The following is a 19,947-nucleotide window of genomic DNA, read 5'->3' on the forward strand; positions in this document are numbered from 1 at the left end:
CTAAAGCACGTAAACGCTGTACCATGTTGTAGAATGTTGTAAAAAGAGAAAGAATGTAAAGACAACCAGAAATTAGAGAGACTCTTCAAGACGAAATGAACACGTTCAGTTTCTGACAGTTTTCTGGTTCCAAGGAGGCCCAGCCATACGCCCTGCCCTTAAATTCCATAAGGTGCCCCATATCCTTCAATCAACTCATTTACTTGAGCTCATCTGAGCTAACCAAGTGCTCTTTGATAAAACCATATGGCATCAGATTTAAAGAAACATGTATCTGTGTTGCATTCCTCATGAAATCAGCATATCCTAACCCTAACATACATGGGACTCCTATTTCAACATTTCTTTCAACCACTGTGAATCATTACTTTGGAATCAGATATTTTAGCAGGACAGTACCTCTGGACAGAGTCCATCCAACTCTAGTCAGTTTGAACCAACTGGTGTCCAAGATCAGGAGCTCACAGTTAAGTCACTGTGGGAGAAGAGGGAGAATCCCCCTCTGCCCTTTCCCTTAAGGTTCTTATGGCTGGCCAAATCATTAACAAGACAGGTTAGAAGGAGAAAATAATACCAAGTTTAATAACATGTATACATGGGAGAAACCAGGGACACTGCGTTTCTCAACACAATAGCAGAAATTCTCGTCTTAAATACCATCTTCAGCTAAAGACAAAGGAGGATGTTGGGGGTGGGGGGAGTCAGTTACAGGAGATTACCACTAAAGCACAGTAAACAAGAGTAAGGTTATTATGCAGATTTAAGGCCTCACCTTCCACATTGATAAGTCTCTAGAAATGAGGTCATCCCCCCTCTTCCCAATACAGAGAGGGAGATACCTTTACAAATGGAGATTTCCCTTATAAATGTAAATGTTTGTCTGGCAACTCCTTGCAGGGCCATCCAGAGAATGTGGCCAGGGAGACAGAATTTCTGATAAGATGGGCTTGTTGGTGCCTTTCCTATTTAACATCTATTTTACATTATATTACAGCCATCAGATAGAAGATCTGTTCCAGGAAGGAGTTACTATGTCAAATTTTTTAGGCAGTTAGTGGGGGAGGTCAAATGTCTGTCAGAGAGTTCAAAGGGATTATCAGATCTGAAACCGTGCTCATATTACCTTACCTTCTGACCCTCTGTGATTCCATCCCCTTGGCAGAGGGAGAGAGATTAGAACCTTGCAGAGTTCCCCCACGAGGTAAAAAAAAGCCAAAGGGGATTACGGAAGAAGGGAAAAACAGAAGGGAAAGGAGCTTCAATTCTTCTTCCAAATAATTAAAGAGAAACTCGAGACTGGGGAAAGATTATTCACGGTGGCCATTGTGCTTTCAGCACAGTTTGGATTTTTTAAACCTATTTATATGCAAAAGAAAAGAAAAAAAGACCAAGGCTTAGCAGTTTACCTATCAGGATTTCAGGAGGTCTCATAAGAGATAAACTAAAGGAAAAACAGTGAAAAATAGCTATCTGCTCTTTATCTGTTTTATTATTGTAGTGCTAGGCATTTCAACTCTATTGTAGTCAGAAAAAGAGTGTTATTTTTTCTAGAGGCTACATGTTCCGATGAAAAGGTTTTTAAAAAAAGTCGGAGACAGAATGGCAGGCATTTACTTCAAATGGGTCACACCTGTATAAAAGTTTGAGGGACAAAATAGAATTTTAAGGTTTCAATCAGCTATGTCAATAAAAATCCCATTTTAATACATCCCTTCTTTCTATTCAGTATAAAATAGGCCAAGAGAGCAAGAAAGGCAAGTCAAATGGTTCGTGGAGTCTGGGATGGGCCTGCTTGTAAATGTTTCAGCTCAGGCATCCACATCTGCTACTTAGAGAACTATAAAGGGAGGTAAACTCTACTCAAAAAGGAAAAATACCACCTATCAAGTGGCCTGACTTACAGTGTGTTAGTTAACCAGTGCTTAACTAACACCCTGATGCTGGCAAAGAAGAGCAAAAATGCCATTAGATGGTAAATGAAGGTTTACGGGGTAACTGAAAGCACCTTGAAATCCACATTCCAATAGTTTCTACTGTAGCCAGAAGAAGCAAATAAAGGGTGATCAAGTTTCTCCTGGCAACAAATAGTACCTTTATGACCAATTTATAAACATGCTGAAATTATATTAGATATGCACAGATACAACCAACGATTCCGGTTTTCCACTAGATTAAATTGCTATCATTCTCATCAAAATACATAAGGGTAACAGCAAAAGTCCACAACGAGAACACCACTCAAGAACAGTGTTTATAACAATCTTACTATGAATTTGAGTTCTTGGTTAAGATAGTAGATTAAGGCATTATCACAGAATCGTTCATTTCTGACACCTATGAACAATGAATGAGCAAATAAAAATAATGACAAAAATCTGTCAAAAATTACTGCTACAACTCATCAACAAAAACCATACAAGTAAATAAAAGGAGCAGAATCATGCCACAAACTGAGAAAAGTGGTGAACAAGGGAAAAAAGAAAAGATTCTGGCAGCATGATGTGGCTCCTAACCCCACACCTAGAATATGCAGAATTACCTTCCCATTTAGAGAGAAGTTGATTGAAGGGTTAATAGGCCTCCTGGAGAGGGGGGCGGGGGGGGGGGGGGGTGGAATCAAGGAAAAGCCAAGTCATGCCCCATCTTTCAAGTCATCAGGTTGAGTGTGAAGGGGAGCACACCTCTTGGGAGTGCAGTTTGCTCTGGCTGCAGGGGGCAGGGGCAGGTAGGAGCATGAAAAATGCAACAAGACTGCTAAAGAGACAGCAGAATGAGTCCCAAGGAGGACTGGACCCGGCCCACCAGGCCCTACCGTCCCCTTCCTCCATGACACCAGGTTACAGAAAGATGGACTGAAAGCAATCCTCAAGAGTGAAACAGGTCCCAGATAAGATACGAAGACCACAAAGGTGAACTTACCCCATTCTAGCAAATCAAAGTGAAGTTAGGAAAGAGCTGCCCATCTTAATCAGGAAGAGGACAAAATGAAAAAAGCATGGCAACTCTGCAAACATTCTACAGCCAATAAACAAGCAAACAAATACAAGTTTCAAAAAATGAACATATGTAAAAGACAAAGAACCTGGTCTGGAAGAAAACAAAACAATCAGAGTCTCTACAACTATGTTGAACTATAAAAGAACTTAATAAGAATAGCAATTCTTTTTTTCTTTTTTGCTGAGGAAGATTCGCCTTGAGCTAACATCTGCGCCAATCTTCCTCTATTTTATATGTGGGTCAAAGCCACAGCATGGCCACCGACGAGTGGTGTAGTTCTGTGCCCGGAAACTGAACCCAGGCTGCTGAAGTGGAGCACACTGAACTTAACCACCAGTCCACTGGGGCTGGCCCCAGCAATTCTTTTTTTAAGTTCAATGATGAGACGATAAAACAACAGAATGAACTGATACAGGAGATCACAGACTGTGGAAATCATTTGAGGACCAAAACAATGCCATTAAGACTCTAAGAAATCAACCAGCAGGGAAAGGAATAGACATGGCTTAAAATCAAATTAACATCACAGAGAAAAGGCCCACGATAATCACTATGAAGGCAGAGAGGCAGAGAAACAAGAACAAAGTAGCCAAAGCAATTAAAGTGATAGGTAAACAAAACAGACAAAAATGAGCCAACATAAAGATAACTGCTATCTTTGACTCCAATAAACGGCGTAGAGTAAGAAAATCACTTCATAAATAAAGTTTCCCTGAAGTGAATGAAACAGCTAAATCTGTAGATAAAATGAACACTGGTTATTCAGGTGTTCACTGGTTAATGTGAAAACTTATTAACTGCGAAGAACTATTTACGCTTCCTAGCAAACAGCATATGTACATCCCCCGTAAGACATGGCTACAGATTTCTCCACAGAACAATCCAAGGGGCACTGGGAGCAGAGAGAAGCAATGTGTAGAGGCCAGCAGCGAATAAGTTCAGGTCAGAAAGTGAGATGAGAATCTTCCCTTTGGAAAACTCAAGACTAAGTTAAGAGGCTCCTGGTAGGTCTTCCTCTTCATTCCAAGTCCTCCTGTCATCCACAGGATGCATCTACCATGTTAGCCTCCCAGCTCCTCAGCCTGCTCAACATCAATAAACAGTATTTTACCCGACATCCTATACTCAACACCAGAGGCAAGGAGACAATTAGCAAGTTCCCACAATAATCTTGGTGAGAGATGATGGTGGCTCCCACTAGAGTAATGCAGTGGAGGGATTTGAGAGGAAGAATCTACAAAGCCCCAGCATGTTTAATTGACCTCCAACCCATACTTTCCCTTTCAGCATATGGTCCAGCATCATTTCAACTGCGTCCTCTAACTGCACATCTTTTGCCAGTTGTCCTTCCATCACATTTGCCTGATAAAGCCCTAGTCCTGGATCAATCCAACTGCCTGTTTTCTCCTTGTCTACACCTGGGTATCTGGATGCTGGTAAACAAAACTATAGAACTTTAATTTGTGCCACTATAATTTCACGATAGTCGGTCTCAACAGGGGCCTCAATGCTGCTAAGCAATTATTCCTATGTCCCTAGTCTGTTTTCTCTCTCTCTCCACAATAAGTATGTCAAATCTCTACTCTCCCTGAAACCTCTTGCCTTGCCACACTTCTTCCCTTATGCTCAATACATGACTCTGCTTTCTTTACTGTGAGAATAGAAGCCATGATGAAATGGGTGGTCCCTCAACTTCCTGCAACCCAACTACAAACCTAATTGCATCTGCACCCAACTCTTCCTTCCTCCCTCCTATTAAAATGGAAGAAATATATCCCCTTGTTTCTAAAGACAATTCCTCCATCAGTGCTCTGAATCCCCTCTCCTGTATCATCAAACTCTCCTTCTACACTGCCTCAGAGCCATCAGCAATTCAGCACGCCGAAGCTTTGCTGATTCTTCCTCTTCATTCCATTCACTGCATTACACTAGTTGGGGCCACCAACATCTCTCACCAAGATTACTGCAAAAGCTCCGGATTATCTCCCTATCTCTGGTCTTGCACACTGACAAACCATTCTCCAATCTGAAATGAGAGCGATCTGTCAAGGAGGCACACCTAACCTGCTCAAAACCCTTCAGTGTCCAGCCATTACTCTCAGGATGAGGCATAGGCTCTATATCTATCAGCTTCTTGCTCTCTCTCTCTCCTGCCTCATGCCTCACCACTTGTACTTCTCAATCTGTATTAGTCAGACAGAACTAATTTCATTGCTAAGAACACACCACACACATTTTTGGGGGGAAAATCTTAGCTTTATTGAGTTATAATGGACGTATAATAAACTGTCATATTTAAAGTATACAATTTGATAAGTTTTTTTTTTACCTTTTGTGTGTGTGAGGAAGATCAGCCCTGAGCTAACATCCATGCTAACCCTCTTCTTTTTTTTTTTTTTTTTGCTGAGGAAGACCGGCTCTGAGCTAACATCTATTGCCAATCCTCCTCCTTTTTTTCCCCAAGCCCCAGTGGATAGGCGTATGTCATAGTTGCACATCCTTCTAGTTGCTGTATGTGGGACGCAGCCTCAGCATGGCCGGAGAAGCAGTGCGTCGGTGCGCACCCCCAGGATCCGAACCTGGGCCGCCGGCAGCGGAGGGCGCACACTTAACTGCTAAGCCACGGGGCCGGCCCTGATAAGTTTTGACATACATCTAAACTCACAAACCATGCCCACAATCAAGATAATGAACATATCCATCACCCCCAAAGTTTCCTTGCACCCCTTTATAACCTCTCCATCACATACCCCTTCCCAAACCCACCCCATTACTAGACATTTTCTAGAACTGTAGGTAAATGGAATCATATAGTATGCACTTTTTATTTTTTTGGTCTGGCTTCTTTCCTTAGCATAACTATTTTAAGACCCAATCGTGTTGTTGTGTGTATAAATAATTCATTCCTTTTTATGACTGAGTAGTATTCCATTATATGGATACACTACAATTTGTTTGTATAACTACCTGGTGATGAGCGTTTGGGTTGTTTCCAGTTTGGGTCCATTACAAATAAAGCTGCTATGATGTACAAGTCTTTGTACAGATATATGCCTTCATGTCTCCTGGGTAAACACTTAGGAATAGAATGGCTGGGTCATATGGTAGGTGAATGTTTCATTTTTTAAGAGACTGCCAAGAGACAGTTTTTCAGAGTGGTTGTGCTATTTTACATACCCACCAGGAATTTGTGAGAGTTTCAGTTGTTCACATCCTTATCAACATTTGGTGTGGTCAGTGTTTTGAATTTTAAACATTCTAATAGGTGTGTAGTGGTAACTCATGATTTATTGCATTTCACTGATGACTAATGATGTTGAGCATCTTTATCTGATGATTCCTTATATTCATCTGCTCATCATCCACATATCTTCTTTGGTGACGTGTGTGTTCAAATCCTTTCCCATTTTTTATCAGGTTGTTTATATAATATGAATCTTTTTAAATTTATCGAGATTAGCTTTGTGGCCAAGAATTTTTGGTCTATCTTGATAAACATTCCAAGTACTCTAGAAAGAACGTATATTCTTTCTGTTCTTGTGGGGTGGAGTACTCTATAAATGTCCATTAGTTCAAGCTGATAGTATTAGTTCAAGACTTCTTCAAGTCTTCTTTCTGTATACTCGTTCTATCAATTATTGAAAGAAGTGTGTTGAAATCATTGACTACAACTGTGGATTTGTTTATTTCTGCATATAGTTCTACCAGTTTTTGCTTCATGTATGTTCAGCTCTATTACTAGGCACATAAACATTTAGGATTTTACATCTTCTTGATGAACTGAAAAGTTTATTATGAAATGATCTTCTCTATCCTTGGTAATATTCTTCACTGTGAGATCTATTTTGGCTCATATTGATATAGCCACTCCAGCTTTGGGGATTAGTGTTAGCACAGTATATCTTTCTCCATACTTTTAATCTATTTGCGGGGCCGGCCCTGCGGCTTAGCAGTTAAGTGTGCGCGCTCCGCTGCTGGCGGCCTGGGTTCGGATCCCCGGTGCGCACTGACGCACCGCTTGTCCAGCCATGCTGAGGCCGCGTCCCACATACAGCAACTAGAAGGATGTGCAGCTATGACATACAACTATCTACTGGGGCTTTGGGGGAAAAAAATAAAATAAATAAAAGTTAAAAAAAAAATAATAATCTATTTGCGCCTTTATATTTAACATGGGTGTCCCATAAGCAGCAAATAGCTGGATCTTGCTTTTTATCCAATCCCACAATCTCTGCCCTTTAGTAGGGATGTTTAGACCATTCACATTAATGTGATCATTGATAGGGCTGGATTCAAATCTATCATCTTGGTATCTGTTTCCTTTTTGTCCCATCTGTTCTTTCTCATCTTTTCCTTTTTCCTCTTTTTCTGCCTTCTTTTGGACTATTTTTCATTACTTCATTTTCACTCCTTTGTTGGCTTATTAGCTATAACTCTACATTTTTTTAGTGGTTGCTTTTGGGTTTATAGTATATATTTTTCACTTATCACAGTCTACCTTCCAGGGCTATTATTCCACTTGGTATAAGAACATTAAAATAGTGCACTTGAATTTCTCCCTTCTTGGCCTTTATGCTATTGTTTTCATACATTTTACTTCTACATATGTCATAAACCCCACAATACATTATTATTACTTTTGTTTTAAATAGTCAATTATATTTTTTAAATATTTAAATAATGAAGAAGAAAGCTTTTTTATAATTACCCACATATTTACATTTCTAATGCATTTCTTTCATTTACGTAGATCCAGATCTATATTTGGTATCATTTTACTTCTGCTGAAAAACTTCCTGTAACATTCCTTATAATACAGGTTAGCTGTTGATGCATTCTTTCAGTTTTCATACGTCTGAAAAGTTTTTATTTCACCTTAGTTTCTGAAAGATATTTTTGCTGGATATAGAATGCCAGGTTGACAGTTTTTTCTTTTGTTTCTTTAAAAATTTGTTCCATAGCGTTCTGGACAATGAGAATTCTGCTGTCATCCTTACCTTTGTTCCACTGTATGTAACGTGTCCTTTTTCTCTAGATGATTTTAAGATCTTTACCACTTGTTTTAAGAAATTTGATTATGGTATTTCTTGGCATAGTTTTCTTCACGTTTCTTATGCATCAGGCTTTGTGAATATGTAGATTTATAATTTCCATCAAATTTGCAAAAATTTTGGCCATTATTTCTTTAATTATTTTTTCTGCTTCTCCCTCCTCTCCTTTGGGAACTCCAATTACATGTATATAAGTCCACTTGAAGCTGTCCCACAGCTCACTAAAGTTCTATTCATTTTTTCAGTCTATTTACTCTTTTTTTCCTGTTGGATAGTTTGGGTTTTGTTTTGTTTTGTTTTGTTGTTTTTGGTGAGGAAGACTGGCCCTGAGCTAACATCTGTTGCCAATCTTCCTCTATTTTGTATATGGGATGCTGCCACAGCATGGTTTGATGAGCGGAGCGTAGGTCCACACCCAGGATCTGAACCTGCAAACCCCAGGCCGCCTAAGTGGAGCACATGAACTTAACCACTATGCCACTGGGCCAGCAACCTTGCATAGTTTTTATTTCCATGTATTCAAGCTTAACAATCTTTTCTTCTGCAATATCTAACATGCCATTAATCCCATCCAGTATATTTTTCATCTCAGACATTATAGATTTCATGTCTGAATTTGATTTGTATCCTTTAATATCTTCAATGCCTCTAATTAGTGCATCCAATATTTCCTCTAGCTTCTTGAACATATGAACAACATTATAATAATTCTTTTAATATGTTTGTCTACTAATTCTATCATCTGTGCCATTTTCTGGTTTTTTTTTTTTTAATTTTTATTTATTTATTTATTTTTTTTCCCCAAAGCCCCAGTAGATAGTTGTATGTCATAGCTGCACATCCTTCTAGTTGCTGTATGTGGGACACGGCCTCAGCATGGCCGGAGAAGCAGTACATTGGCGCGTGCCTGGGATCCAAACCCGGGCCACCAGCAGCGGAGCGCGCTCACTTAACTGCTAAGCCACGGGGTCGGCCCATTTTCTGGCTTCTTTGCTTGTCCGGGTAGTTATGATTGGATGTCAGACAATATTAATTTCCCCTTGTTGGATGCTGTATATTTTTGTTTTTCTATAAATATTCTTGAACTTTGTTTAGGTTCAGGTCTTGCTTATATGTGTTGTTAGGCAGAACCAAAGCAGCTTCAATCTGGGGCTAATTTTGCACCCCCACTACTAAGGCAAAACTCTTCTGAGTACTCTAACCGATGCTCCATGAATTATGAGGTTTTCCACTCTGACTGGTGGGAATGGAACTGTTAGTCAGCTCAGGCTGCCATAACAAAACACACAGATTGGGTGGCTTAAACAACAGAAATTTGTTTTCTCACAGTTCTGGAGGCTGGAAAGTCCAACATCAAGTTTCCAGCAGGGTTCAGTTTTGGTGAGAGCTCTCTTTATGCCTTGTGGACAGTTGCCTTCTTGCTGTATCCTCACATGGTGGAGAGAAAGCTCTGGTGTCTCCTCCTCTTCTCATAAGGGCACCAGTTCTATCTGATCAAGGCTCTACCCTCAGGACCTCATTTAACCTTAATCTCCTTCTTAAAGGTCCTACCTCCAATATAGTTACACGGGGATTTAGGCTTCAACTTTTGAATTTTGGAGGGACACAATTCAATCCACAGCAAGAATTTATTCCCACACCTGTGTGAGCTCTAGAGATTGTTCCCTGTAATTTTGGGGGGGCAGTTCTTTACCCAGTCTTAGGTAGTTTTCTCACACCCTTCAACTAATCAGTACTCTGATGAAGATTTTCTGCAGATCTCCGGAGTGATCTCTCTGGGCATCTCTATGCTTTCCTGCACTGTCTGTTGTGAACTCTAGCTGCTTTTTCCTTTCCAGACTCCCAACTTGTTTTCTCAACTCAGGGAGACCACCGAGCTCTGCCTGGGATCTCCCTCCCAGCACTGCAGATAGAAACTCTCTCAAGACAGTAAGTTGGGGCGACTGTAGGGTTCAACTCATTTCTCAGTGATCCCTCTCTCTTGTTGCCTAATGTCCAATGTTGTAAACACCCATATATATATGTTTTTTTGAGGAAGATCAGCCCTGAGCTAACATCCGTTGCCAATCCTCCTCTTTTTGCTGAGGAAGATTGGCCCCGGGCTAACATCCGTGCCCATCTTCCTTTACTTTATATGGGATGCTGCCACAGCATGGCTTGATAAGTGGTGCGTAGGTCTGCACCCGGGAGCTGAACCTGCAAACCCCAGGCCGCCGAACCAGAGTGTGCAAACTTAACCACTATGCCACCAAAAACCCATGTATTTTGACCGGTTATTTTAGTTGTTCCTGGAGGGAAGGTAAATCTAGACCTTTGCCTCCATCTTGTCTCGAAGAAGTTTGTACCAGATACTTTTACTTCTGTGTCTCTGCTTCCCCACTACCTGAAATATTCTTCAACTAATAATCACTAATTATCATTCAGACTTCCACTTAGATGTCATTTTGTCCACAAAATCCTTCCCAAGCACCTCCAGACTCAGCCAGGTGCTCCTCCCACATACTTTCCTCCTGCCACAGCACCAACTGCGCTATACTGGAATTACTGCTTCAACTGTCCACATATCCCCACTGGAACACAAGACCTGGAGTTATGCATCGTGCACCTCTGTATCCCCAGAGACCCAGAACACAGCAGGTGCTCCATAAACATATTTGGATGAATAAACAAAGCAGAAAAGCTTAAAGTGAACAGACAGTAGCTGTAGCCACATTCGTTTTATCACAGAGTCTTGCTCTGTATCATCTAGTTCCTTAAAGATTATAAACCACTTGTAATTATAAAGTAGTTTAATATTTACTATTGAAACAAGCTATATTTTAACATTAAAAACAACAATGACTAGAGTGAACGGTCTTTTTCCCCCACTGGGTAGCAGTTATCTATACCGTAGGCCCGCACCTACCATGCCTTGAAGGAAACACTCTATTACTAAGGGCATACTTTGAAAATTCAAACCAATTTTCTTTTAACATATGTTTATTATCACCCAATTTCACCTTAGTAGGGATAATAAAATCAGAGGAACCCAGTATAAACACTTGTTGAAGAAATTTAAATTGTGACCTATTAACTTCTCTCCGGAGTCAAATGATTTAGTCTAATCATTTAATATGAAATTAGCAGAAAATAATATTTAATGTTACATCCTTGAGTTTTACTTCTTCTCCATGTCTTGAGAAGGTACATTTGAAAGGACTGACTGAACATGCAAAAAATAAAGGATCACAAAGGCAGAAGAAACGCTGAAATGCCAATTCCCAAGATGGAAACTTGATATTTGAAAATGGTTTCCTCGCCTACTCGTGGACTAGCTGCCTAAACTCCCACAGCCTCAAGGGCCTCTTCAGTCCCAGGTGCCCTACAAGAAGAAGCTTAATGATCTGGGTGCATTCTAAACTGCACCGTTTATGGAGACATCAAGGAGAATATGTTTTGACAGTTACCCCACCTCCATCCCACGACATTGAAGGGCCCAGGGAGACACTTCCATAAAATATCAGAGTCGCATAAAAGGATGCTTCCAACATTGAGAATTAATTAACTTAGGAGAAGATGATAAAATCCAAGACCCATCATCCAAGCTTTAATTCTTACAAATGCAATCAGAATATTGCAGGGATCCTAAAAGTGAGGCAGTCAGGCAACAAACCTCCAACATCTTGCCTGGGAGAGAATTCAAGAAGTCTTGTACTTACACTGCATGGGTTGTTGGCTGTCTGAGCTGGGCTGTAGAAGGACCCCCACTGAGTGGCTCGCCTCTCTTCCCGGGAAGGCGTGCTGTTCACAGGCAGGCCGGCGGAGACCCCGGGGCCTGCAGCCACAGCACTGGCAGGCTGGCTGCTGGGGGCCACAAGGGCAAAAGCGTCGTCCAGGAGAGAGTGCATGGTCTGGCGTGCCTCCTCAATGGACGGCTGGGGCGGGATGTACTGGGACGCTGGGAAGGGCAGGCCCGGATACCTCCCCAGCTCTGTAGAAGACGGCGTCTGCACATCTGCCGGGAGGTCGGGATCGGACTACAGCGCGGAAACAGCAGAGTAAAGAAGAATCAGACACAAGCTTCTGTGGAGACCCAAAAACAACACTCCAGGACCAAAATGGAATTTAACAATTTTCACTGACGTTGAGGAAAAGGTTTACCATAGGAATTTTAAAAATGGCTGCTGAGGAACGTGCCTTACATTTCATCGGGGTGAAAAGTTTGAATCAGGAAAAAAGAATAAAGTGAAACATTCAACAATCTTTTATCTAGCAAAATTCAATCAACTATCTGAAATACGTATCAGTACCTGCAAGTTCACATCTTTACTGAAAGCCCCCAAGCAACCAAAAATGATGTCTCAGAGTCTATATACTGAAATACCTGGTCAACTTTCCACAGATATAGAAACCAAAAACTAAAGCCGTCTATGGACTATTAACATCGGGAAAAATCAGCCCTATACACCCCAAAAGAGTTCAAAGTCACAATCATATTACAACTGTGTGTGTATAAACAATTTTATTTATTTATTTATTTATTTATTTAGTGAGGAAGACCAACCCTGAGCTAACATCCAATGCCAATCCTCCTCTTTTTTTTGCTGAGGAAGACTGGCCCTGGGCTAACATCCGTGCCCATCTTCCTCTACTTTATATGGGACACCACCACAGCATGGCTTAACAAGCGGTGCATCAGTGCACACCCGTGATCCGAACCGGCGAACCCCGGGCTGCCACAGCAGAGCGTGCGCACTTAACTGCTTGCGCCACCGGGCCGACCCAACAATTTTATTTTTTATGTATTTTTTTTTTAATTTTATTTATTTATTTTTTCCCCCAAAACCCCAGTAGATAGTTGTATGTCATAGCTGCACATCCTTCTAGTTGCTGCATGCGGGACGCGGCCCCAGCATGGCCAGAGAAGCGGTGCATCGGTGCGCGCCCAGGACCTGAACCCAGCCCACCAGCAGCGCAGTGCGCGCACTTAACCACCAAGCCACGGGGCCGGCCCAAGCCCGACAATTTTAATACCTACTATGACAACTATTTATAACAGTAAATAGTAACAACTATTTATTCAGAAACTATTCATCTTTAAAATGGACATATCTCTGGATAACATGAGACATCAAGAAAAGTTTAAATCATACTCTACTCTCACAGTCTAAGAGGCAGGGATATAAGTAATAAGATTTTTAAAAAATCTTATTTCCTGATTCTGCCTTATGAGTAAAATGTTGTTATAACACATACTAGGGGGGGCTGGCCCAGTGGCGCAAGCGGTTAAGCACGCGCGCTCCGCTGCGGCGGCCCAGGGTTCACCAGGTCGGATCCCAGGCGCGCACCGATACACTGGTTGGCAAGCCATGCTGTGGCGGCGCCCCATACAAAGTGGAGGAAGATGGGCACAGATGTTAGCCCAGGGCCAGTCGTCCTCAGCAAAAAAAGAGAAGGATTGGCAGATGTTAGCACAGGGCTGATCTTCCTCACTGTCTTGACATGAGTACAGCCATGTTTGGCTGCTCCATTGACCTATAGCCACCAGCACACAAAGAAATACAAAGCTGCTTTCTGTGTGGTGGGAACTGGCCTTTTCCCGGGAACTGGCCTTTCTCCCACGGAGAGAGTTGCAAGTTGTAACATTTCAAGGCTCTTGGAGCGTCGTAGCATGAGATGGACGGGCCATCTGTGCCGGGCTAAGACGATAACCAAAGAGAACAATGCACGTACACAACTACTGGGCTGGGACGTTAGCCAAGGGGCTCAATGCACGTACGCCACTGATAACCACTTCGTGCATGGGAACACTAGATGCTTGCTCTGTAAACTCTGTAACTGCTTACATAAACTGCTGGAAACTGAGACCTGGTGAGAGTTCCACCTGTGGAAGGGACACCTTGCCCAGCACGTGTGATCCTTGCCCAGCCGCGTCGATTGACAGGGCTCTCCCGGCAGTGGGGCGTAAATGTTGTGAGTAATTGATTTGATGTGAAGTAATTGATTTGATATGAAGAAATTGATTTGATGTGTTCTCTTTTCGGTCAACCTGGTGTTTCTCTTTCCGGTTGATTTGTGTCATTTCTCTTCAGCCGATGTGGATGTTTTCCCTTTCCAGTCGGGCTGATGTTTTTTCCCTCTTAATATTTGACCTATTCGGATCTGTTTGCAGACTATCCCCTTTACTATCCTCTATATAATAAAATATACCTTCAGTCCATTTGTTTGGAGTGGAAAGTGTCTTTTACATCTCCGACTGAATCCCCGAACCTCTCATAACATAATTGGTGCTGTGAGCAGGATTCAAGTAAGGAGATGTCTTTCCTATTCAAACGAAAGGTAACTGAAGCCAAGGTGGAAGAAATTCCAAGATGGGAGGACCCTCCCTTTGCACTCTGGCTGGGGAGTGGACTCGTAGGTCAGGGTTATGTGAAGCTTGGGATGCTCGTCTGCGACGATTTGAACCGTTGGATGTGACCAAAACTTTGCAGACGGTGGAAAAGAAAAAGAAAGATGATGTTTCTTTTTTGGCACGGCGAGGTTGATGTTTGTTGACTGCTTATCGTCGGGCTATAGAAGATAGGGATAAAATACAGAAAGAGAAGGCACTCTTGGAAAAAGAAAATTCAGATTTGCAGTCTTGCTTGGCTATGATTCAATGTCAATATCATGCACTGGGAGATCAGGCTCATAACTACCAAGCTATAGCAGAAAAGGCTGCTGTAAGAGTTGCCAAATATAAATATAGAAAGAGGAGAGGAAAAATAAATAAACGAAAAGTTCATATGGCCATAGCATCGGCCGGTCATAAGTGGGACCCAAACACATGGGATGATGATATCTGGGATGATGATTCTGAAACTGATTATGAGGACGAGGAAAAACCGCCCAAACGCACAGAGGCACATCCTCTTCGCCGTCGGCGGATGGAAATGGATGGTAATCATTCTGTAAAGAAAGATATGATTGAGGATTTTAACCAACAAGAAATTTCTGATATTTTAGCCCGGGCTACACAAAAGCCTAGAGAAGCCATTATAACCTGGCTTGTTCGCCTATATGATATGGGCGCTACAGGAATTAATCTGGATGCAGGAGATGCTTTTAAATTTGTAATTTTGTCCAATGATCCAGTAATATGGGGAGCTTTCAGAGACTGGAGCATGAATGCTCACCCCCCAAATGATCGTGGACAAGACACTGATGGTACAACTTTATTGGCTCTTGCAGTAAAAGGAGCTCAAGATAAATACCCCACGGATATGTGACCGCACACTAATAGACCGTGATATACTTTAAAAGATTGTGTCCAAAAGATGAGAGAAGAAACCATGAAACGGGCTGTGTTTCTGGGGTGTGATGAAGCTTTAAATAAAATGACTTTAAGTGTCCAGGTGCGAAACAAGTTGATAAAAACTGTACCTCCGGCATACAAACAAATAATTACAACCCTTCTCATGAATGAAACTGAAAACCCTATATCAACACTTGCAGACAAGATTATGCAGCTAGCAGACTTGGGAGACTGACAGACAACTGAAAACTCTCCAGGAAGGGAAAAAAGAGAAACATTCTTTAAAAAGGATAAAATGACTCGAGGTGATATGTTTTTGGCTCTACTCCGGGCAGGAGTACCCAAAGACCAGATAGATGGAGTTGACACTAAAGAGTTATGGAAACTATATAAAGAAAAAGGGCTAAATGTAAAACAAGTAAATAGAAGGGACAATATAGAGAATGCTTCCAACCCAATGCCTACTGCACCTAGTGCACCGCCTCCTCCCTCGGATCCTCTTCTTGCTGACTTACGTGATTGAGGGGAAGGCCAAACCTCTGTATCAATTAGTGCCACTATAAGAAAAGATATTAGACCACATGTACCAATTAAAATATTTTGGAAGAATGAATCTACAACTAGTGCGCACGCACTTGTAGATACAGGGGCAGAGGCCACCCTGATGTTTGCATCATGAAGTAGAAATTCCACCTGCCACGCAAGTGGTCAATCAAAGACAATATCGCATCCCTGGAGGACAACAAGAAATATCTGAGACCACAAAAGATTATTTGGCTGTAAAAGTCCTTCGCAGAGTAACTACAGCCTGGAATAATCCTATCTGGCCTGTTAAAAAAGGTGATGGGACATGGAGAATGACTGTAGATTACAGAGAGCTAAACAAAGTGACTCCGGCTATTCAAGCTGCCATCCCTGATTTGATTACTCTTATAGAAAAAGTGCAATGTTATCCAGGCACTTGGTATGCAATCATAGACTTGGCTAATGCCTTTTTCACCATACCTATACCTAAAAGTGTCCAAGAACAGTTTGCTTTCATGTGGCTGGGACAACAATATACCTTTACTAGACTTCCTCAGGGGTATATGCATAGTCCCACTATCTGCCATCGACAGGTTGCTGAAACCTTGGCAAAGGTACCTGCTTCTGATGATGTCCAAATAGTACATTATATAGATGATATTACGATCCAAGGAAATGAAAAAGAAAGAGTACAACAACAGTTAGAAAAAGTAATGGACACACTTGAGGAGGATGGATGGAAAACTAATCCAGCTAAAATTCAGGGCCCAAATTCAAGTGTTAAATTTTTAGAAATACTTCGGAATAATGGAAAACAAAAAATTTTACCTAAAGCTAGACAAAAGATATTAGATTTTGCAGCACCTCGTAACAAAAAGAAAGCACAAAAATTTATTAGATTATTTGGATTTTAGAGGGCACATATTCCACATTTAAGTTGGCTCCTTGCACCTTTATATAAAGTTACCAGGAAAAAATATGAATTCGAATGGGGAATGGAACAAAAAGAAGCTTTTGAAGCAGCCAAGCATGCTATTCAGACTGCTTTAGATCTATGGCCAATTAAACCGGGACCCATTGAATTACAGGTAGATGTCATTGATCAGTATGCCAGCTGGAGTTTATAGCAAAAACAAGGTGCCCAATGTTATCCTCTGGGATTTTGGAGTCACAAGCTTCCCTGTTCCAGTGAAAGATATAGTCCTTTTGAAAAACAGTTGTTAGCCTGCTATTGGGCTCTAATAGACTCAGAAAGCCTTACCCTGGGACATAAGGTAATTATGCGACCCCAAATATCCATCATGCAATGGATTCATAGCTCGCCTGTTACTCATAAAATTGGACATGCACAAGAATTTAATATCATCATCAAATGGAAATGGTATATTCAAGATCGGGCCAAACCTGGCCCAAAAGGGTTGTCTCTATTGATGAACAAGTGTCTCAATATAGCAGTGAGCCAACTGTGTCACCTAAGACTGATATAACAGAATCTCCTGTTAAATGGGGTGTCTCATATGATCAATTGACTGAAGAACAACAAAAACATACCTGGTTTATGGATGGTTCTGCCAAAATGATATCGGGCTCACAGAAATGGAAAGCAGTTGCCTATAACCCATCCACCCAACAAACAATTGTCACCACCGGAGATAATATGAGTAGCCAATATGCTGAACTTTATGCGGTGTATCAGGCACTTCAACAAGAACAGGGGCAACAATGTCATATATATACTGACTCATGGGCAATGACACAAGGTTTGGCAACGTGGATGCCACAATGGAAAAAACATGATTGGAAAATTAATGATAAAAAAATATGGAGAAAGAAATCATGAGAAGACATATGGTTATGATGTCAAAACACGATTGTTACTATATTTCATGTTGATGCTCACAGTTCTTTAATTTCTGCAGAACAAAAGCATAATTCTCATGCTGATCAGCTGGTGCAGATTCATGCAACGCACAACCCAGGCTTAGCACAATGGGTCCACAAAAAGAGTGGACACTTAGGAGAACAAACTTCATACAGGTGGGCACAACAAAGGGGAATCCTTGTCACCCATGATAATATTGCCACTGCAGTACAACAATGTCAGTTATGCCAACAGTTAAATAAACGGGGAGTTCCACACCCCTACCAAGGTCATATCCAAAAGGGATTATTTCCCGCCCATACCTGGCAAATAGATTTTATTGGACCATTGCCAAATTCTTGTGGATATACTTATGCCTGCACTGCTGTTGATACATATTCTGGTTATTTATTGGCTATACCAGCTAAAGTGGCCACCCAACAGAGTGCCATAAAGTTATTAGATACAATTAAGTTATATTATAGAACACCAAGGCAAATTCAGAGTGACAACGGTTCCCACTTTACAGGTAAGTTGATTCAAACTTATACCAAGGAAAATTATATAAAATGGATTTATCATACACCTTATTACCCCCAAGCTGCAGGCCTCATAGAATAAATAAATGGATTGCTTAAATAACAATTGAGAAAACTCAGTCATAGCTCATTAAAGGGGTGGCACAACCATCTAAGTACTGCTCTAAATATGTTAAATAACAGGCCACTAGGCCCTAATGAGACTCCTCTGTCAAGGTTGTTACCAGCAAAGATTACAGAAGTGGCAACCGCCACCCATGAGTTTATGACCTTAACCTATTGGCCCTTGACTCAATCTGCTAAACTGCCTTTTCGTGCCACAGCCGAAGCGGCTGGATTGGATTTATCTACCGTTCATTCTATTCAATTGCCCCCTAAGAAGCAGTCTATAGTCCCTACTGGGATAGGGGTACAATTTCCCCAAAAATACCTTTGGTTTGTTAAAAGGATGCTCTAGACTAGCAGCAAAATGTATTGATGTACTAGGAGGAGTCACTGATCCAGATTACCAAAGAGAAATAAAATTTATATTATATAATGGTAGTGACACAGTATTAACTGCAGAGTCTGGGGAACGAATGGGACAATTTTTGGTGCTTCCCCTCTTGACTCCAAATGTGTCACAAGGACAACCTCCAAGTGAATTAACTAAAAGAGGAATGCAAAGATTTGGGTCTACAGATGGATGGAAACCTGGAGCAAAGGTGTGGGTGACACATCCACCCAATGCGGCTCCCCGTGCCGCAGAAGTAATGGCCCAAGGGCCCACTGCAACACTCATAGTTATGTATCCAGGAAATGAACAGTTATATCATGTTCCTAAAAATTCTGTTTCTTTGCGTGAATAGATATTCCTGCTGTGTTCGCTATGCTGTGCTGCACCTCCATGTCTGCTACAGACCTACACACCAACTAATGTCTCCGTAAGACAACCTTTGACCCTGCACTGCTGGACCAACTGCTCTACACCAGTGGGACCTATAACCTGGACTATGAATGGCCGAAAAATTTGGTCTCGGAAACATCAAGCAATCTCTCGGTATAAGCCTATATCTGATCAGTCAGGCAGAACTAATTATAATTTCTCCATTGCCCTGCCTTCTGCTACCCTCTGTGATGGGGGCTGATCTGGACTTCTGCAAGCTAATTTGTTAGGCCTAAGTGTTACCTTATCTAATGTTATCTTTGATGCTGTACATGATTTGCAAGATCAAGTTAATAACATTTCATATTCTAAGGGGTTGATTGGTTACCTTGGGGTTTGGGTCTTTTATTGCGAGATAATTTTATACTTTTTGTAGTCATTGGATGTTGGGTTCTTGGATGTGCCTTATGTACTTGTGTGCGAAGTTCATTGTCTGTGCATATGGTGTCTTATGGTTAATGGAGACGGCCACGGCCGAAAATGTCTTGACATGAGTACAGCCATGTTTGGCCGCTCCATTGACCTATAGCCACCAGCACACAAAGAAATACAAAGCTGCTTTCTGTGTGGTGGGAACTGGCCTTTTCCCGGGAACTGGCCTTTCTCCCACGGAGAGAGTTACAAATTGTAACATTTCAAGGCTCTTGGAGCGTCGCAGCGCGAGATGGACTGGCCATCTGTGCCGGGCTAAGACGATAACCAAAGAGAACAATGCACGTACACAACTACTGGGCTGGGACGTTAGCCAAAGGGCTCAATGCACGTACGCCACTGAT

General features: G+C 41.6%; 1 protein-coding gene across 4 annotated transcripts in view; it reads right to left on the reverse strand.

Annotated features, from left to right (window-relative positions):
* The window catches only part of KIAA1549 (KIAA1549 ortholog), a 185,965-nt gene that overhangs the window by 18,705 nt on the left and 147,313 nt on the right, over nucleotides 1-19,947 (reverse strand). For 2 of the 4 annotated variants that reach the window (XM_087431455.1, XM_087431462.1), the window contains exon 16: nucleotides 11,747-12,064. The exons of 1 other annotated variant lie outside the window; for it this stretch is intronic. In XM_087431455.1, the coding sequence (XP_087287581.1) occupies nucleotides 11,747-12,064 (318 nt within the window). Of the gene's footprint in view, nucleotides 1-11,746; nucleotides 12,065-13,357; nucleotides 14,976-19,947 lie in introns of those variants that run through there. One more of the 4 variants, XM_087431481.1, reaches the window with a different exon arrangement.

The sequence above is a fragment of the Ceratotherium simum genome, chromosome 1 (assembly GCF_057802395.1).
Source record: "Ceratotherium simum simum isolate JZ-2026a chromosome 1, ASM5780239v1, whole genome shotgun sequence".
Classification (NCBI taxonomy): Eukaryota; Metazoa; Chordata; class Mammalia; order Perissodactyla; family Rhinocerotidae; genus Ceratotherium; species Ceratotherium simum.